This window comes from Chiloscyllium punctatum, chromosome 6 (assembly GCF_047496795.1).
Source record: "Chiloscyllium punctatum isolate Juve2018m chromosome 6, sChiPun1.3, whole genome shotgun sequence".
NCBI lineage: Eukaryota > Metazoa > Chordata > Chondrichthyes > Orectolobiformes > Hemiscylliidae > Chiloscyllium > Chiloscyllium punctatum.
The window spans coordinates 42,900,233-42,916,062 of record NC_092744.1 but is presented as its reverse complement, the minus strand read 5'-3'; the positions used below and the strand labels follow the sequence as shown (position 1 = coordinate 42,916,062).

The following is a 15,830-nucleotide window of genomic DNA, read 5'->3' as shown; positions in this document are numbered from 1 at the left end:
GCTCCTATAACACTTCATCCAATTAAAAGGTGTGAGTAGAGTCAAAAAGAGCAATGTGAGAACAAAGTCCAGTCTGGTTCTGTTCAAGAAAAATGCAGAGAAGGCTTTCAGGGTATTCTTGGAAGGGGCTAGAGGTATAGATGGTTACCTTGCCTATGTCTAATCTAATGTTACCAGCCTTGATGGAGTCCTGAGTCAATCTTGAATCGTTCAGGATCACTCCCTTCTAACAGTACCTTGTATTCCACACAGAATAACAAAAAATGATGAATTGCACTATAATAGAATTCTCCACCTATTGGAAGGACCGCATGACTTAGTGGGGCTGTGAAGGGAAATCTGGGGTCAACCTCATGAGGACTTGGACGTGCAGGTAACAAAACTGTGTATAGTGAGGGGCAGTGAATGTTCAACATTGTGCCACCACTTCAGTCAGTCTGTTCTGCCAAAAGAACAGAACATACTCAGGAATAGTTTTAGAAGGAGTCCTGATCATATGCTGGAAAATATAATTTTTGTGAGCATGGCAATATCAGGCTATTTTTGAATAGTCTGACAGAAAGCAGAGAGTGGTTGTAGATGGAAAGTATTCTGCCTGGAGGTCAGTGATGAGTGGGGTCCCAGAGGGCTCTGTTCTTGGGCCTTTGCTCTTTGTAGTTTTTATAAATGACTTGGATGAGGAGGTCGAGGAGTTGGTTAGTAAATTTGCAGATGACACAAAGGTTGGAGGTGTTGTTGATAGTATCGAGAGCTATTCCAGGCTACAGCACGATATAGACAGGATGTAGAGCTCGGCTGAGAAATGGCAGATGGAGTTACACTGGATAAATGCGAAGTGATGCATTTTGGAAGGTCGAACTCAAATGCCGAATATAGGATTAAAGACAGGATTCTTGCCAGTGTGGAGGAACAGAGGGATCTGGGTGTGCAAGTACATAGATCCCTCAAAGTTGCCAGCCAAGTGGATAGGGTTGTTAAGAAAGCATATGGTATTTTACCTTTCATTAACATGGGGATCGAGTTTAAGAGCCGCGAAGTTTTGCTAAAGCTCTACAAATTCCTGGTGAGACCACACTTGGAATATTGTGTCCAGCTCCGGTCATCCTACTATAGGAAAGATATAGAGGCTTTGGAGAGGATGCAAAGGTTTACCAGGATGCTGCCTGGACTAGAGTGCTTGGCTTATGAAGAAAGGTTGAATAAACTTGGACTTTTCTCTCAGGAGAGGAGGGGAGGAAGAAAGGAGACCTGATCGAGGTACACAAGATAATGAGAGGAATAGATAGAGTCGATAGCCAGAGACTTTTCCCCAGGGCAGGATTGACTGGTACATGAGGTCATAGTTTTAAAATATTAGGAGAAAGGTATAGAGGAGACATCAGAGGTAGGTTCTTTATGCAGAGAGTTGTGAATACATGGAATGCATTGCCAACGGTGGTGATGAAAGCAGAGTCATTAGGGACATTTAAGCGACTGCTGGACGGGCACATGGATTGCAGTGAGTTGAGGGGTGCGTAGGTTAAATTATTATATTTTACATTAGGTATAAACCACAGCACTACATAGTGGGCCAAAGGGCCTGTTCTGTGCTGTACTTTTCTATGTTCTTTGTTCTACGTTATATTGCTTTCTAAATTTAAACACAAACCTTCAGACGTTAATAAGTTAGTTTATGCATCCTTCAATCCATTATTAAAACAGAAAAGTTTACTTATGCTCTGACCCACGTTATTTGTCAAAAAATTAATTAGTCTGCACTATCACAGAAATGAATCCACAGAATTCTCTGATGACTGAGCAAACAGCTGATCTATAATAGAGCAGCAAAGTCCAAAGTTCATTAGTTGAAACTTAGAAGTTTAGCACAGATTCTAAAGTTGTACTTGTGATCCCAGTCCAAAAGTGGGAATTACAAAACATCAGTTGAGGCTTCAAGTTCCCAGCTGCTACCCATTGCAGTTTTTCTGTGGTCAACAGCAGAACTGAAATGTCTCTGACACTTCAAAGTGCAAAGCAATTTGAGGCAGGATGTGAAGTCTTAATGCACAAAGCATTTGACTTCACTGTGGAAAGCTGTATGAACCAGAGTATCTTTTTTTGGTCTGTATTTAATTACGTTACCAATCTCAATAGTTAAGTAAAAGGAAAATTTGTATTAGCAGCTGATTTTCCAATTTACAAACCAGAAATTACATCAAGAAACAGTAACAATTCCTAATTCCATTTAACTTACAGTCAGAAGTGTCAGAAGGCCCATCATGACTCCCAACATTATGTAAAGGTTATTAGTTAAGCCGCCTGCCCACATGGGACCCAATATTGTGGCAAGTCCTCCAATTGAACGACGCAATCCTTGACTGAATCCTGCAATGGAAAAGGATGCAATGGGATTTAGCCATTCATGTACAACAGGAATGTAAACTTAAAAATGTGTTGCTGGAAAAGCGCAGCTGGTCAGGCAGCATCAAAGGAACAGGAGAATCGACGTTTCAACCAGGAATGAGGAGGGTGTGCCAAGCAGGCCAAGATAAAAGGTAGGGAGGAGGGACTGGGGGAGGGGCATTGGGAATAAGATACGTGGAAGGAGGTTAAGGTGAGGGTGATAGACCGGAGAGGGAGTGGGGGTGGAGAGGTTGGGAAGAGGATTGCAGGTCAAGAAGGTGGTGCTGAGTCTGAGGGTTGGGATTGAGATAAGGTGGGGGGAGGGGAAATGAGAAAGCTGGAGAAATCTGCATTCATCCCTTGTGGTTGGAGGGTTCCTAGGTGGAAGATGAGGCGCTCTTCCTCCAGGCGTCGTGTTGCCATGGTCTGGCGATGGAGGAGGCCAAGGACCTGCATGTCCTTGGCGGAGTGGGACGGGGAGTTAGTGTTCAGCCACGGGGCGGTTGGGTTGGTTGGTGCGGGTGTCCCAGAGGTGTTCTCTGAAATGTTCCGCAAGTAGGCGGCCTGTCTCCCTAATGTAGGAGGAGGCCACAACGAGTGCAGCGGATGCAGTAAATGATTTGTGTGGAGGTGCAGGTGAATTTCTGACTGATATGGAAGGATCCCTTGGGGCCTTGGAGGGAAGTGAGGGGGGAGGTGTGGGCGCACCTCTTGCATTTCTTGCGATTGCAGGGGAAGGTGCCGGGAGTGGAGGTTGGGTTGGTGGGGGTGTGTGGATCTGACGAGGGAGTCGCAGAGGGAGCGGTCTTTCTGGAACGCTGATAGGGGAGGGGAGGGAAATATATCCTTGGTGGTGGGGTCTGTTTGGAGGTGGCGGAAATGAAGAAGGATGATATAATGTATCTAGAGGTTGTTGGGGTGGTAGGTGAGGACCAGTGGGGTTCTGTCCTAGTGGCGATTGGAGGGGCGGAGTTCAAGGGCGGAGGAGCAGGAAGTGGAGGAGATGCGGTGGAGAGCATCGTCAACCACATCTGAGGGGAAATTGTGGTCTTTGAAGGAGGCGGCCATCTGGGTTGTTCAGTATTGGAATTGGTCCTCCTGGAAGCAGATGCGGTGAAAGCGAAGGAATTGGGAATATGGGATGGCGTTTTTACAGGGGGCAGGGTGGGAGGAGGTGTAATCTAGGAAGCTGTGGGAGCCAGTCGGTTTATAGTAAGCGTCCGTGTTGAGTCGGTTGTCCGAGATAGAAATGGAAGGGTCTAGGAAGGGGAGGGAGGAGTCTTGAGACGGTCCAGGTAAATTTGAGGTCGGGGTGGAAGGTGTTAGTAAAGTGGATGAACTGTTCAACCTCCTCACGGGAGCACGAGGTAGCGCCGATACTGTCATCGATGTAGCAGAGGAAAAGTTGGGGGGTGGTGCCAGTGGAGTTGCGGAAGATGGACTGTTCCACATGTCCAACGAAGAGGCAGGCATAGCTGGGGCCCATGCGGGTGCCCGTGGCTACTCCTTTGGTTTGGAAAGAGAAGTTATTCAGAGTGAGGACCAGTTCAGTCAGTCGAAGGAGGGTGTCAGTGGAAGGGTACTGGTTGGTTCGTCAGGAAAGGAAGAAGTGGGGAGCTTTGAGGCCTTTGTGATGGGGGATGGTGGTGTATAGTCACTGAATGTCCATGGTGAAGATAAAGCATTGGGGGCTGGGGAAGCGAAAATCATGGAGGAGGTGGAGGGCTTGGGTGGTGTCCCGAACGTAGGTGGGGAGTTCTTAGACTAAGGGGGACAGGACAGTGTCAAGGTGTGGGGAAGGAGCAGGCTGAGACAATGGGTCGGCCGGGGCAGGTAAAAATGGGCAGTGCGGGGTCAGCCATGATTTGATTCCCTGGCCTCCAACGCCTTATCTTCACCATGGACATCCAGTCCCTATACACCTCCATCCCCCATCATGAAGGCCTGAAAGCCCCCCGCTTCTTCCTTTCCCGCTGACCCAACCAGTACCGTTCCACTGACACCCTCCTTCAACAGAGTGAGGACTAGTTCAGTCAGAACAACTTCTCTTTCCAATCCTCCCACTTCCTCCAAACCAAAAGGAGTAGCCACGGCCACCCGCATGGGCCCCAGCTATGCCTGCCTCTTCGGTGGATATGTGGAACAGTCCATCTTCCACAGCTACACAGGCACCACCCCTCACCTTTTCCTCCGCTACATCGATGACTGTATCGGCGCTACCTCGTGCTCCCACAAGGAGGTTGAACAGTTCATCCGTTTTACTAACACCTTCCACCCCGACTCCTCCCTCCCCTTCCTAGACCCCTCCATTTCTATCTCGGAAGACCGACTCAACACGGACGTTTACTATAAACCGACTGACTCCCACAGCTACCTAGATTACACCTCCTCCCACCCTGTCCCCTGTAAAAATGCCATCCCATTTTCCCAATTCCTTCGCCTTCGCCACATCTGCTCCCAGGACGACCAATTCCAATACCGAACAACCCAGATGGCCTCCTTCTTCAAAGACCACAATTTCCCCTCAGACGTGGTTGACTATGCTCTCCACCGCATCTCCTCCACTTAGAACATAGAACAATACAGCACAGAACAGGCCCTTCGGCCCACGATGTTGTGCCGAACTTCTATCCTAGATTAAGCACCCATCCATGTACCTATCCAAATGCCCCTGAAAGGTCGCCAATGAATCTGACTCTACCACTCCCTCGGGCAGCGCATTCCATGCCCCCACCACTCTCTGGGTAAAGAACCCACCCCTGACATCTCCCCTATACCTTCCACCCTTCACCTTAAATTTATGTCCCCTTGTAACACTCTGTTGTACCCGGGGAAAAAGTTTCTGACTGTCTACTCTATCTATTCCTCTGATCATCTTATAAACCTCGATCAAGTCACCCCTCATCCTTCGCCGTTCCAACGAGAAAAGGCCGAGAACTCTCAACCTATCCTCGTACGACCTACTCTCCATTCCAGGCAACATCCTGGTAAATCTTCTCTGCACCCTCTCCAAAGCTTCCACATCTTTCCTAAAGTGAGGCGACCAGAACTGCACACAGTACTCCACTTCCCGCTCCTCCGCCCTTGAACCCCACTGGTCCTCACCTACCACCCCACCAGCCTCCAGATACATTGTATCATCCTTCATCATTTCCGCCACCTGCAAACAGACCCCACCACCAAGGATATATTTCCCTCCCCACCCCTATCAGTGTTCCGGAAAGACCACTCCCTCCGTGATTCCCTCATCAGATCCACACACCTCCTCACTAACCCAACCTCCACTCCCGGCAACTTCCCCTGCAACCATAAGAAATGCAAAACTTGCGCCCACACCTCCCCCCTCACTTCCCTCCAAGGTCCCAAGGGATCCTTCCATATCTGTCACAAATTCACCTGCACCTCCACACACATCATTTACTGCACCCGATGTGGCCTCCTATACATTGGGGAGACAGGCCGCCTATTTGCGGAACGTTTCAGAGAACACCTCTGGGACACCCACACCAACCAACCCAATCGCCCTGTGGCTGAACACTTTAACTCCCCCTCCCACTCCGCCAAGAACATGCAGGTCCTTGGCCACCTCCATCGCCAGACCATGGCAACACGACACCTGGAGGAAGAGTGCCTCATCTTCTGCCTAGGAACCCTCCAACCACAAGGGATGAATGCAGATTTCTCCAGCTTCCTCATTTCCCCTCCAGCTACCTTTTCTCAGTCCCAACCCTCAGACTCAGCATCGCCTTCTTGATCTGCAATCTTCTTCCCGACCTCTCCGGTCTATCACCCTCACTTTAACCTCCTTCCACCTCTCGTATTCCTGAAGAAGGGCTTATGCCGAAATGTCGATTCTCCTGTTGCTGTGATGCTGCCTGACTTGCTGTGCTTTTCCAGCCACACATTTTTAAGCTCTAATCTCCAGCATCTGCAGTCCTCACTTTCTCTAGGAATGTAAACTACCTTCTCAAACAAAGTTTGCATTATTTTAGAAATACCACAATTAAAAATTACAACCTGCATTTTAAGAGTTTGGGAAAACATGGTCTAGTTGCAATTTACTGACAAGGGCCAGTTTTTACACACAAAGTACAGAAAAGTTAGCGCTAAAAGACAGAACATTTAAAGCCAATGGGCCCTACAGAACACGAGAGGATAATGGCCTAGTGGAATTATCACAGGACTGTTGATCCAGAGACCCAGGTAATGTCCTGGGACCTAGGTTCAAATCCTGCCACAGCAGATGCTGGAATTTAAATTCAATAAACTTCCAGAATTAGGTTTCTAATGATGATCATGAATCCACGGTCAATTGTTGGGGAAAAACCCATCTGGTTCACTAATGTCCTTTAGGGAAGGAAACTAACTTCCTTACGTGGTCTGGCCTACATGTGACTCCAGACCCACAGCAATGTGGTTGATTCTTAACTAGGAATGGGCAATAAATGCTGGCCTAGCCAGTGATGCCCTCATCCTATGAATGAATAAAAAAAAACAATTCAGGATCTGGCACTACTGTAAATTTATATTAGCAAAGCCAATCAAGCAATATCGCTCCAGCCTATAAACCTTGAATTGGCTCAGATTTGGGGAATATCTTACCATGAGGTAAACGTCAGACCTCAAATCACGTATAAGGGGGACCTGGACTCAAATATAAAAAGTGAATGCCCTTTAAAACAGATAGATAATGGAATAAATGAGCCAGAAAGACAGTACCCAATTTGAAGAAGAAAGTGGCATATTGGATATTGAATTGCTACGTGGTTGTAACAAAAAAGGAGCATGTTTAGATTGCATGCTGCAATTAGGTATCTGCTTAGTGCAGGCATATAACAAGGCAGCTCTTAAAACTCTTGTACTGTGGAAGTTTAACAACCTCAGTGAGAATATCTACATATTTCCCTGGGCCCTGATCCCTCGTTTATTACCCTTAAGATGCTATAGGAGTCTGTTGAAAGTGGTGCATGAAAGTGGAATGTAATAATAGGGAAATACCAACTGGCAAATTAATTACCCTGGGCCTGCAGATTCAAATTTCAGAAGACCTCGGGTATCACTGTTACAACTACTAGGATCCGTTTAAGAACAGTTTACAAGCACCGGGAATAAATAAATTTGCGCAAATTATCCATGCTGGCATGCTGTTTCATGCAACAAAACTACTTTTATTGAAGTTTAATGTCAAGAAATATCTAGTTTGCATTTGTAAAGATGCTTGGAGGTCAATTTGCAAAAAGATAAATAGATTCTTCCACATTTCCTGACTAAATTGAACTTAAGCAGAACTCTGAGGGTTGTCTAGACTGAAACACCATCATATCCTCATCATTTTCCATTCCTCCTGCTTCTGGTTCACCTTGATAATGAAGACTTCAGCACAATATCAATATCAAAGGACTGCATGACAGAATGATACAAAAAAAACTTCCCTTCCTCAAACTATTGACAGTTAACATCCAGAATCCTGAGATAGTTACATAGCTGACAAAATAGTTTTCTAATTGTTTCATTGTAGCTATGTCAGAACAAGCCAAGCATGATCAGTCTGGTCCTGCAATCCTCTGCCATGGGCTACTTTATTTATAGGTAAGAGTTGGGAATGAAATGATGCCACAAGAAGCCCTACTGATGACGACATTACTTTGCACATGGATGGTGTATGTGGCTTTCCTTCGTCTAATTAGTGAAACGACACCATAGTTTACAAGTTCAAAATTGCATTATTAAACACACATTCTTAAAATGTGGTCCTAATAATGTTAGAAAGATTTTTGGAATAATTGGTGATAAAATCATTATGATCCCAGCTGATGGTAATACTGGGAAAGTCAGATCCTGAAGTGAGAGTTGCCTTGCATAAAATAGTTGTCAGTCATTGAACGTATTAAGAGGCTCTCCATTTACTTTTAGCAAAAAAATCAAAGTTCACTACACAGAAAAGTTAAAATTAAATTACATCATAGAAGAAATATCTGTAATGGCCTTAATACAAATATGAGAAGAAAAGCTACAATTCCTTTACCCTCAAGAACAACCTTAAATTTCTCTTACTTAAATCTCAGAAATGGCTACTGCTATGTCTCCACTTTAAAATATCTTGTTTAGTTGTTATGGCTTTAGATGGTTTCTGAAGTATCCTTCTTTTGGACTTCTAAACAGTTGTAGGGAAAACATACGAGTTTCCCATACCTAGCTTCCAGCAGTTTACTGCTTCTGGAGTTTTTTTTCTAAGCTACTCAAAACATTTTTCCCAGCCTGGTTTTGAAGACTGGTATACTAACATCAACTTTTCATTCTGGCTGGTTCTGACTTTCGACGATAGTGAGACATGATTGCCCATGCACAAACATGATTGAGTTTTTTGAGGAAATAAAGAAGAGGATTAAAGAAGGTAGAGAGGTGGACATGGTCAATATAGATTTCAACAAGGCATTCAATAGGGTCCTCATGGTAGAATGGTTCACATGGACTCAAGGGAGAACTAGCCATTTGGATACATAACTGGCTCAAAAGTAGGAGACAGAGGGTGGTGATGGAGGGTTGCTTTTCAGCCTGGAGGCCTGTGACCAGCGGAGTGCCGCAAGGATTGATACAGGTCCACTGCTTTTCATCATTTATATAAATAATTTGGATGTGAACACAGGAAGTATGGTTAGTAAGCTTGCAGATGACACCAAAATTTGTGTTGTAGTGGACAGCAAAGAATGTTATCTCAGAGTAAAAAAGGACCTTGATCAGATGTGCCAATGGAGCGAGGAGTGGCAGAGTGAGTTTAATTTAGATAACTGTGAAATGCTGCATTTTGGAACAGCAATCAGGGCAGGGCACATACACTTAATGGCAAGATCCTGAAAAGATCCTTGCTGAGACCTTGGAGTACAGGTTCATAGTTCCTTGAAAGTGGGGGCACAGGTAGATAGTATAGTTAAGGTGGTGTGTGCTATGTTTGCCTTTATTGGTCAGTGCATTGAGTATTGGAATTAGGGGGTCATGTTGCGGTTGTATAGGATAGTTTGGGAATACTGTGTGCAATTCTGGTCTCCCTCCTTTGGGAAGGACGCTATGAAGCTTGAAAGGGTTCAGAAAAGATTTATAAGGATGTTGCCAGGGCTGGAGGGTTTGAGCTATAGGGAAAGACTGAATAGGCTGGGACTATTTTCCCTGGAGCATCAGAGACTGAGGGGTGACCTTACAGAAGTTTATAAAATCATGAGGGGCATGGATAGGGTGAACAGCCAAGGTCTCTTCCCCAGGGTGGGGAATCCCAAATCTATAGGTTTAAGGTGAGAGGGAAAGATTTAAAAGGCACCTAAGTGGCAACTTCTTCACACAGAGGGTGGTGCATGTATGAGCCAAATGCTAGCAAATGGGACTAGATTAATTTAGAATGACTGGTCGCATGGGCGAGTTAGACCGAAGGGTCTGTTTCCATACTGTACAGCTCTATGACTAAACTGGATTCATGTTACTAGGTAGCAACAGTTTTTTTCTCTTTTACCTTTGTTTCTAACGCACTGAACAGTAAAAATTGGGTGACTTTTGCACACTTCATTAAAATCCTGAACTACTATGACCTTTCAGGGAATAGTGGAACTTCATTTCCAGCACTACACCACATGAGGAATAACATTATTGAAAATATGTGCATCAAACTTTAACCACCTCTGCACCAGTTAACACAAATTTAAAAGCGAAAGTCAAACAATAATTCCCCTTACACAGACCATATCAAAATACAAATTAAACTTAAAGCAATACATTGATCTGTCCATGTTAGAACTCAACATTTGAAATGGTGATAATAATATTGTGAACCTTCATCAAAAGACACAAAACATAATTCCCGGATCTGCAAGCTACAACAAATTAGTTATGCTAAAAATGGTGTGCCATGCTTTGTGGGTGATGGGATACAATAAAACTAAATGCCAACATAAGCACTCATCATAAAAACTGGGAGTGGGGAAAAGAAACCACACCCACTGACCTTGTGTTTTCTCTGCTGTAACTTTTGAAAACAAAGACACTTGAGAAACTGCAACAAATGGCAACCCCAGAATTTGTAGAAACACACCTACCACAAACTCTGTGAGCAACATGGCAAAACTCCCTGCAAAGAGACAAAAGATGACAGGTTCATACTTCTAAAACAAGGGTTAAAAAAAAACATTTACACACAATTGATTCCAATAAAGTGCAATTTATTTGAATTAGTGGTACCATATAAACAGTATAGGAGCAGCTGGAGTGGTGGCTATTTAGCCTGAAATTTTATGGAGTAAGTGGTGCACTCGTAATATCACTGGATTAACAACCCAGAGGATAGGCTAATGCTCTAGGGATAAGATTTCAAATCCTACAATGGCAGAAATGTTTTTCATTAAATTCAAAGTTTAATCTAGCTTAATGTCAACCATATAACCACTGTTGATTGTCATAAAATTCTCTCTAGATCATCAATGTTCTTTAGAGAAATAAATGTATTGTGCCTTTGTGATTCCAGGCCCACAGAAATGTGGGTGACTCTTAAAATGTTCAAGCAAGCCACTCAGATTGGGGCAATTAGGGATTGGCAATAAATTCTCATCCAGCCAGTGACAGCTACATGCCATGGCCAATTTTTTTTTAAAAAAGTAAAGCAATGCTTCTGGAGCTGCACTGTCAAAGATTCAGCAAGTGGGAATCAATGTCTGAGGACCCTGATCTTCTTCCAAGGAAGAATTTGTTTCTACAATGGAGCTGCAGTGCACTAGAAATCTGGAGTCGAGAGTATGATGCTGGAAAAGCACAGCAGGTCAGGCAGCATCCGAGCCGCAGGAGAATTGACGTTTTGGGCAAAAGCCTTTCAAAATGTGGAGCAGAGTCTCACCATCCACATCAAGATCATGTGAGTTTAATACAGTCATAATATAGAACATAGAACATAGAACATTACAGCGCAGTACAGGCCCTTCGGCCCTCGATGTTGCGCCGATCAAAGCACCCCTAACCTACACTAAGCCACTATCCTGCATATACCTATCCAATGCCCGCTTAAATACCCATAAAGAGGGAGAGTCCACTACTGCTACTGGCAGGGCATTCCATGAACTTACAACTCGCTGAGTGAAGAACCTACCCCTAACATCAGTCCTATATCTACCCCCCCTTAATTTAAAGCTATGCCCCCTTGTAATAGCTGACTCCATACGTGGAAAAAGGTTCTCACTGTCAACCCGATCTAACCCCCTAATCATCTTGTACACCTCTATCAAATCACCCCTAAACCTTCTTTTCTCCAATGAAAACAACCCCAAGTGCCTCAGCCTTTCCTCATAGGATTTTCCTACCATACCAGGCAACATCCTGGTAAACTTCCTCTGCACCCGTTCCCGTGCCTCCACATCCTTCCTATAGTATGGCGACCAAAACTGCACACAATATTCCAGATGCGGCCGCACCAGAGTCTTATACAACTGCAGCATGACCTCAGGACTCCGGAACTCAATTCCTCTACCAATAAAAGCCAGTACGCCATATGCCTTCTTCACTGCACTATTTACCTGGGTGGCAACTTTCAGAGATCTGTGTACATGGACACCAAGATCCCTCTGCTCTTCCACACTACCAAGTAGTCTACCATTAGCCCAGTAATCCATCTTTTTATTACTCTTACCAAAGTGAATCACTTCACACTTAGCTACATTGAACTCCATTTGCCACCTTTCTGCCCAGCTCTGCAGCTTCTCTATATCCCGCTGTAACCTGCCATATCCTTCCTCACTGTCTACAACTCCTCCGACTTTCGTATCATCCGCAAACTTGCTCACCCAACCTTCTAACCCTTCCTCTAGGTCATTTATAAAAATGACAAACAGCAATGGTCCCAAAACAGATCCTTGCGGAACACCGCTAGTGACGGCACTCCAAGATGAACCTTTGCCATCAACTACTACCCTCTGTCTTCTTCCAGAGAGCCAATTCCTAATCCAAACCTCCAACTCACCTTCAATGCCATATCTCTGTATTTTAATATGTAACTCTTTTAAGTTTACCATTACACTTAACATCAGCAAAACAGAGATAGCACCTAAATGGACTCATCATGGATGTTTAAAATCAAAACAAATAAAAATGTTTAGACTTTTCTTATTATTTTAAAAATTGTACAGTACATGCAAAATCACTGGATTCATCACTGAAGTTTATTCTGTGACCTACCTGTTTAACATCATGCAGAACAGAAGCACACATTTCATCTTGTTTGAATTCACTTCAATTGTAAGGGCTATGCAAAATTAATTAATTGATGATATGTAAATACTATTGATTCTAAATATCAATCACCCAATAAGTATACTGACAAACAACTTGGAGGAGGAGCGGGCATCTTTGAGAAATTAAATCTTTCTATACCAGAACTTAAATTTGCATAAGGGATGTTTTATTTTAAACCTATGGGAAAGTAATAAAAAGAAGTAAATGCAACAAAACTCTTACCTTTTGGATTTGCCAGGAAAATTAAACACCAAACACAAGAAATATTACATATAAGAAGACCCACTGCCAGGATTACTCGATCAGCAAACTTCGTGCTTAACCACCTCACAAGAAAGAATCCAACTATCACCTGTAAAATACAAAAGTTAGAATGTGATGCCAGAAAATAATTCTACAATGCTCATCTGGTCTAACATTAAATGTCATAATTAGATAATAGCTGTACTTAAATGTTGGTAAAAGAAACAAAAAATTCCAATCTAAGTTAAGCAGCTTGTAGAATTCCAAAAAATGAGTGTTTAAAAGTAAATTAGCCCAAGTTCAGACACTATCCACAAAGAATGTAACTACTGCCACCAATGACTATATAGAATTATAATCTTAACTCAAAGTTGTTTAATCCAGATGTCATATAATCCAATTTTTTAATTCCAGTTTGCTGTTATGCTGAATTACTGGATAATGTTTAATCTTAAAAAATTAAAATTATAAAATAAAAATTACATTATTACTCATGACAAGTATTTCAGTCTTTCAATTCATGTGTTCAAGACCAGTGTTTGGAATGTGAGAGTCAGATAAAGTTCTAAGTAATGAAGAATTTAATTACAATAAAGATTGCATGGAGTGCAAATTCTAATTTAAGAAGGTAACATTCTCATTTACATACTTAAATCAATTCCAAGTAGATTTAACAAATGTTCTGTTGTTTGATAGAGTATTCGATGATAGCAGGCCTTCTTTTCCAAGGAATTATTTTATGCTGCGATACAGTCAGACCACCCAAAATATACTGTCAGAATCACTATAAATGATTGATTAATAAAGGCAAAGTGCAACATACTTCATCATGACATGAATTATTACTTACTTCTACTCCACATATACAGTACATCAAACTGTTCTCCAATTCACCAAAGTGGAAATACTTCTGTGTAATAGGAGTAACCATTGTCTGAAATTAAAATTCAGCATGTTAGGTTAAACATCTTCAATGTGTTTTGCTCCACAGGTAAGCAGAGATACATAAAACTTCAAAACATTTATCCCGAAAAGTTCTGAATAATTGTGTTATTGTTAGGATCCCAACTGATTCTACGTCAGACTCCAGAATTAAATTTGGCCTAATAGGTCATATTTTCTTTTAATTTAACCAGGCAGTCTTTCACTGAAACATAGGCTGTTAATTTAGTTTTAAAACTATGTGCTTAAGATAGAAGTTTATTACACAACAGAAATATAAATAAAATTAAGCTATTTACATAGAACATCACTTGAAAGATTTCAAAACTCAAGACAAAATCTCATCTACTTGCAAAACTATCATATTACATATTTTCAAAAATCCAAAGAGTTTCCTTTCCTTTTAAAATCTATCAGTTTGACGTAACCAATTCTTCTCAGTTCCGGCCCTGAGAGTTATCAGGTCTTTAGCTGAAAAATATGTTGCTGGAAAAGCGCAGCAGGTCAGGCAGCTTCTAATGAGCAGGGGGATCAACGTTTCGGGCATAAGCCCTTCTTCAGGAATGAGGAAGGTGTGCCAAACAGGCTAAGGTAAAAGGTAAGGAGGGGCGTTGTGAATGCGATAGGTGGAAGGAGGTAATGAGAGGGTGATAGGCTGGAGAGGGGGTGAGGGCGGAGAGGTCAGGGAAGGAGATTGCAGGTCAAAAAAGCGGTGTTGAGTCCGAGGGTTGGGACTGAAATAAGGTAGGGGGAGGGGAAATGAGGAAGCTGGAGAAATCCGCATTCATCCCTTGTGGTTGGAGGGTTCCCAGGCGGAAGATGAGGCGCTCTTCCTCCAGGCATCATGTTGCCATGGTCTGGCGATGGAGGAGGCTAAGGACCTGCATGTCTTTGGCGGAGTAGGAGGGTGTTCCGCCACAGGGCAGTTGGGTTGGTTGGTGCGGGTGCCCCAGAGGTGTTCTCTGAAACATTCCGCAAGTAGGCGGCCTGTCTCCCCAATGTAGAGGAGGCCACATCGGGTGCAGTAATGCTGAATCCCTCCCCTCCCCTATCAGCGTTCCGGAAAGACCACTCCCTCCGCGATTCCCTCATCAGGTCCACACCCCCCACCAACCCAACCTCCACACCCAGCACCTTCCCGTGCAACCGCAAGAAATGCAAAACTTGCACCCACACCTCCCCTCTCACTTCCCTCCAAGGCCCCAAGGGATCCTTCCATACCAGTCACAAATTCACCTGCACCTCCACACACATCATTTACTACATCCACTGCACCCGATGTGACCTCCTCTACATTGGGGAGACAGGCCGCCTACTTGCGGAATGTTTCAGAGAACACCTCTGGGACACCCGCACCAACCAACCCAACCGCCCCGTGGCTGAACACTAACTCCCCCTCCCACTCCGCCAAGGACATGCAGGTCCTTGGCCTCCTCCAACGCCAGACCATGGCAACACGACACCTGGAGGAAGAGCGCCTCATCTTCCACCTAGGAACACTCCAACCACAAGGGATGAATGCAGATTTCTCCAGCTTCCTCATTTCCCCTCCCCCCATCTTGTCTCAGTCCCAACCCTCGGATTCAGCACCGCCTTCTTGACCTACAATCTTCTTCCTGACCTCTCCGCCCCCACCCACTCTCCGGCCTATCATCCTCATCTTAACCTCCTTCCACCTATCGCATTCCCAACGCCCCTCCCCCAAGTCCCTCCTCCCTACCTTTTATCTTGGCGTGCTTGGCACACCTTCCTCATTCCTGAAGAAGGGCTTATGCCCGAAATGTCGAATCTCCTGCTCCTTGGATGCTGCCTGACCTGCTGTGCTTTTCCAGCAACACATTTTTCAGCTCTGATCTCCAGCATCTGCAGTCCTCACTTTTCCTTTAGCTGCCTGATTGTGAGCACTGAGACTTTCTCAGTCTTTTAATAATATGCAAAATTCTATCCAAATACTTCTGGTCTGGAAACTTCACAAACTGTACACTTTCAACTGAAGTAACGTT

The 15,830-nt window shown here is 43.9% G+C and overlaps 1 protein-coding gene across 2 annotated transcripts in view; it reads right to left on the bottom strand.

Moving 5' to 3' along the window:
• The window catches only part of mfsd8l1 (major facilitator superfamily domain containing 8-like 1), a 70,813-nt gene that overhangs the window by 8,383 nt on the left and 46,600 nt on the right, over positions 1-15,830 (bottom strand). The window contains exons 8-11 of one of the 2 annotated variants that reach the window (XR_011960896.1): positions 13,736-13,819; positions 12,865-12,994; positions 10,464-10,495; positions 2,234-2,364 (exon numbers count right to left, since the gene is read on the bottom strand). Coding sequence is in view for 1 of the 2 variants with exons in the window: in XM_072572553.1 (XP_072428654.1) it covers positions 2,234-2,364; positions 10,373-10,495; positions 12,865-12,994; positions 13,736-13,819 (468 nt within the window). In the remaining variant the exon portion in view is untranslated. Of the gene's footprint in view, positions 1-2,233; positions 2,365-10,372; positions 10,496-12,864; positions 12,995-13,735; positions 13,820-15,830 lie in introns of both variants that reach the window. The other variant, XM_072572553.1, reaches the window with a different exon arrangement.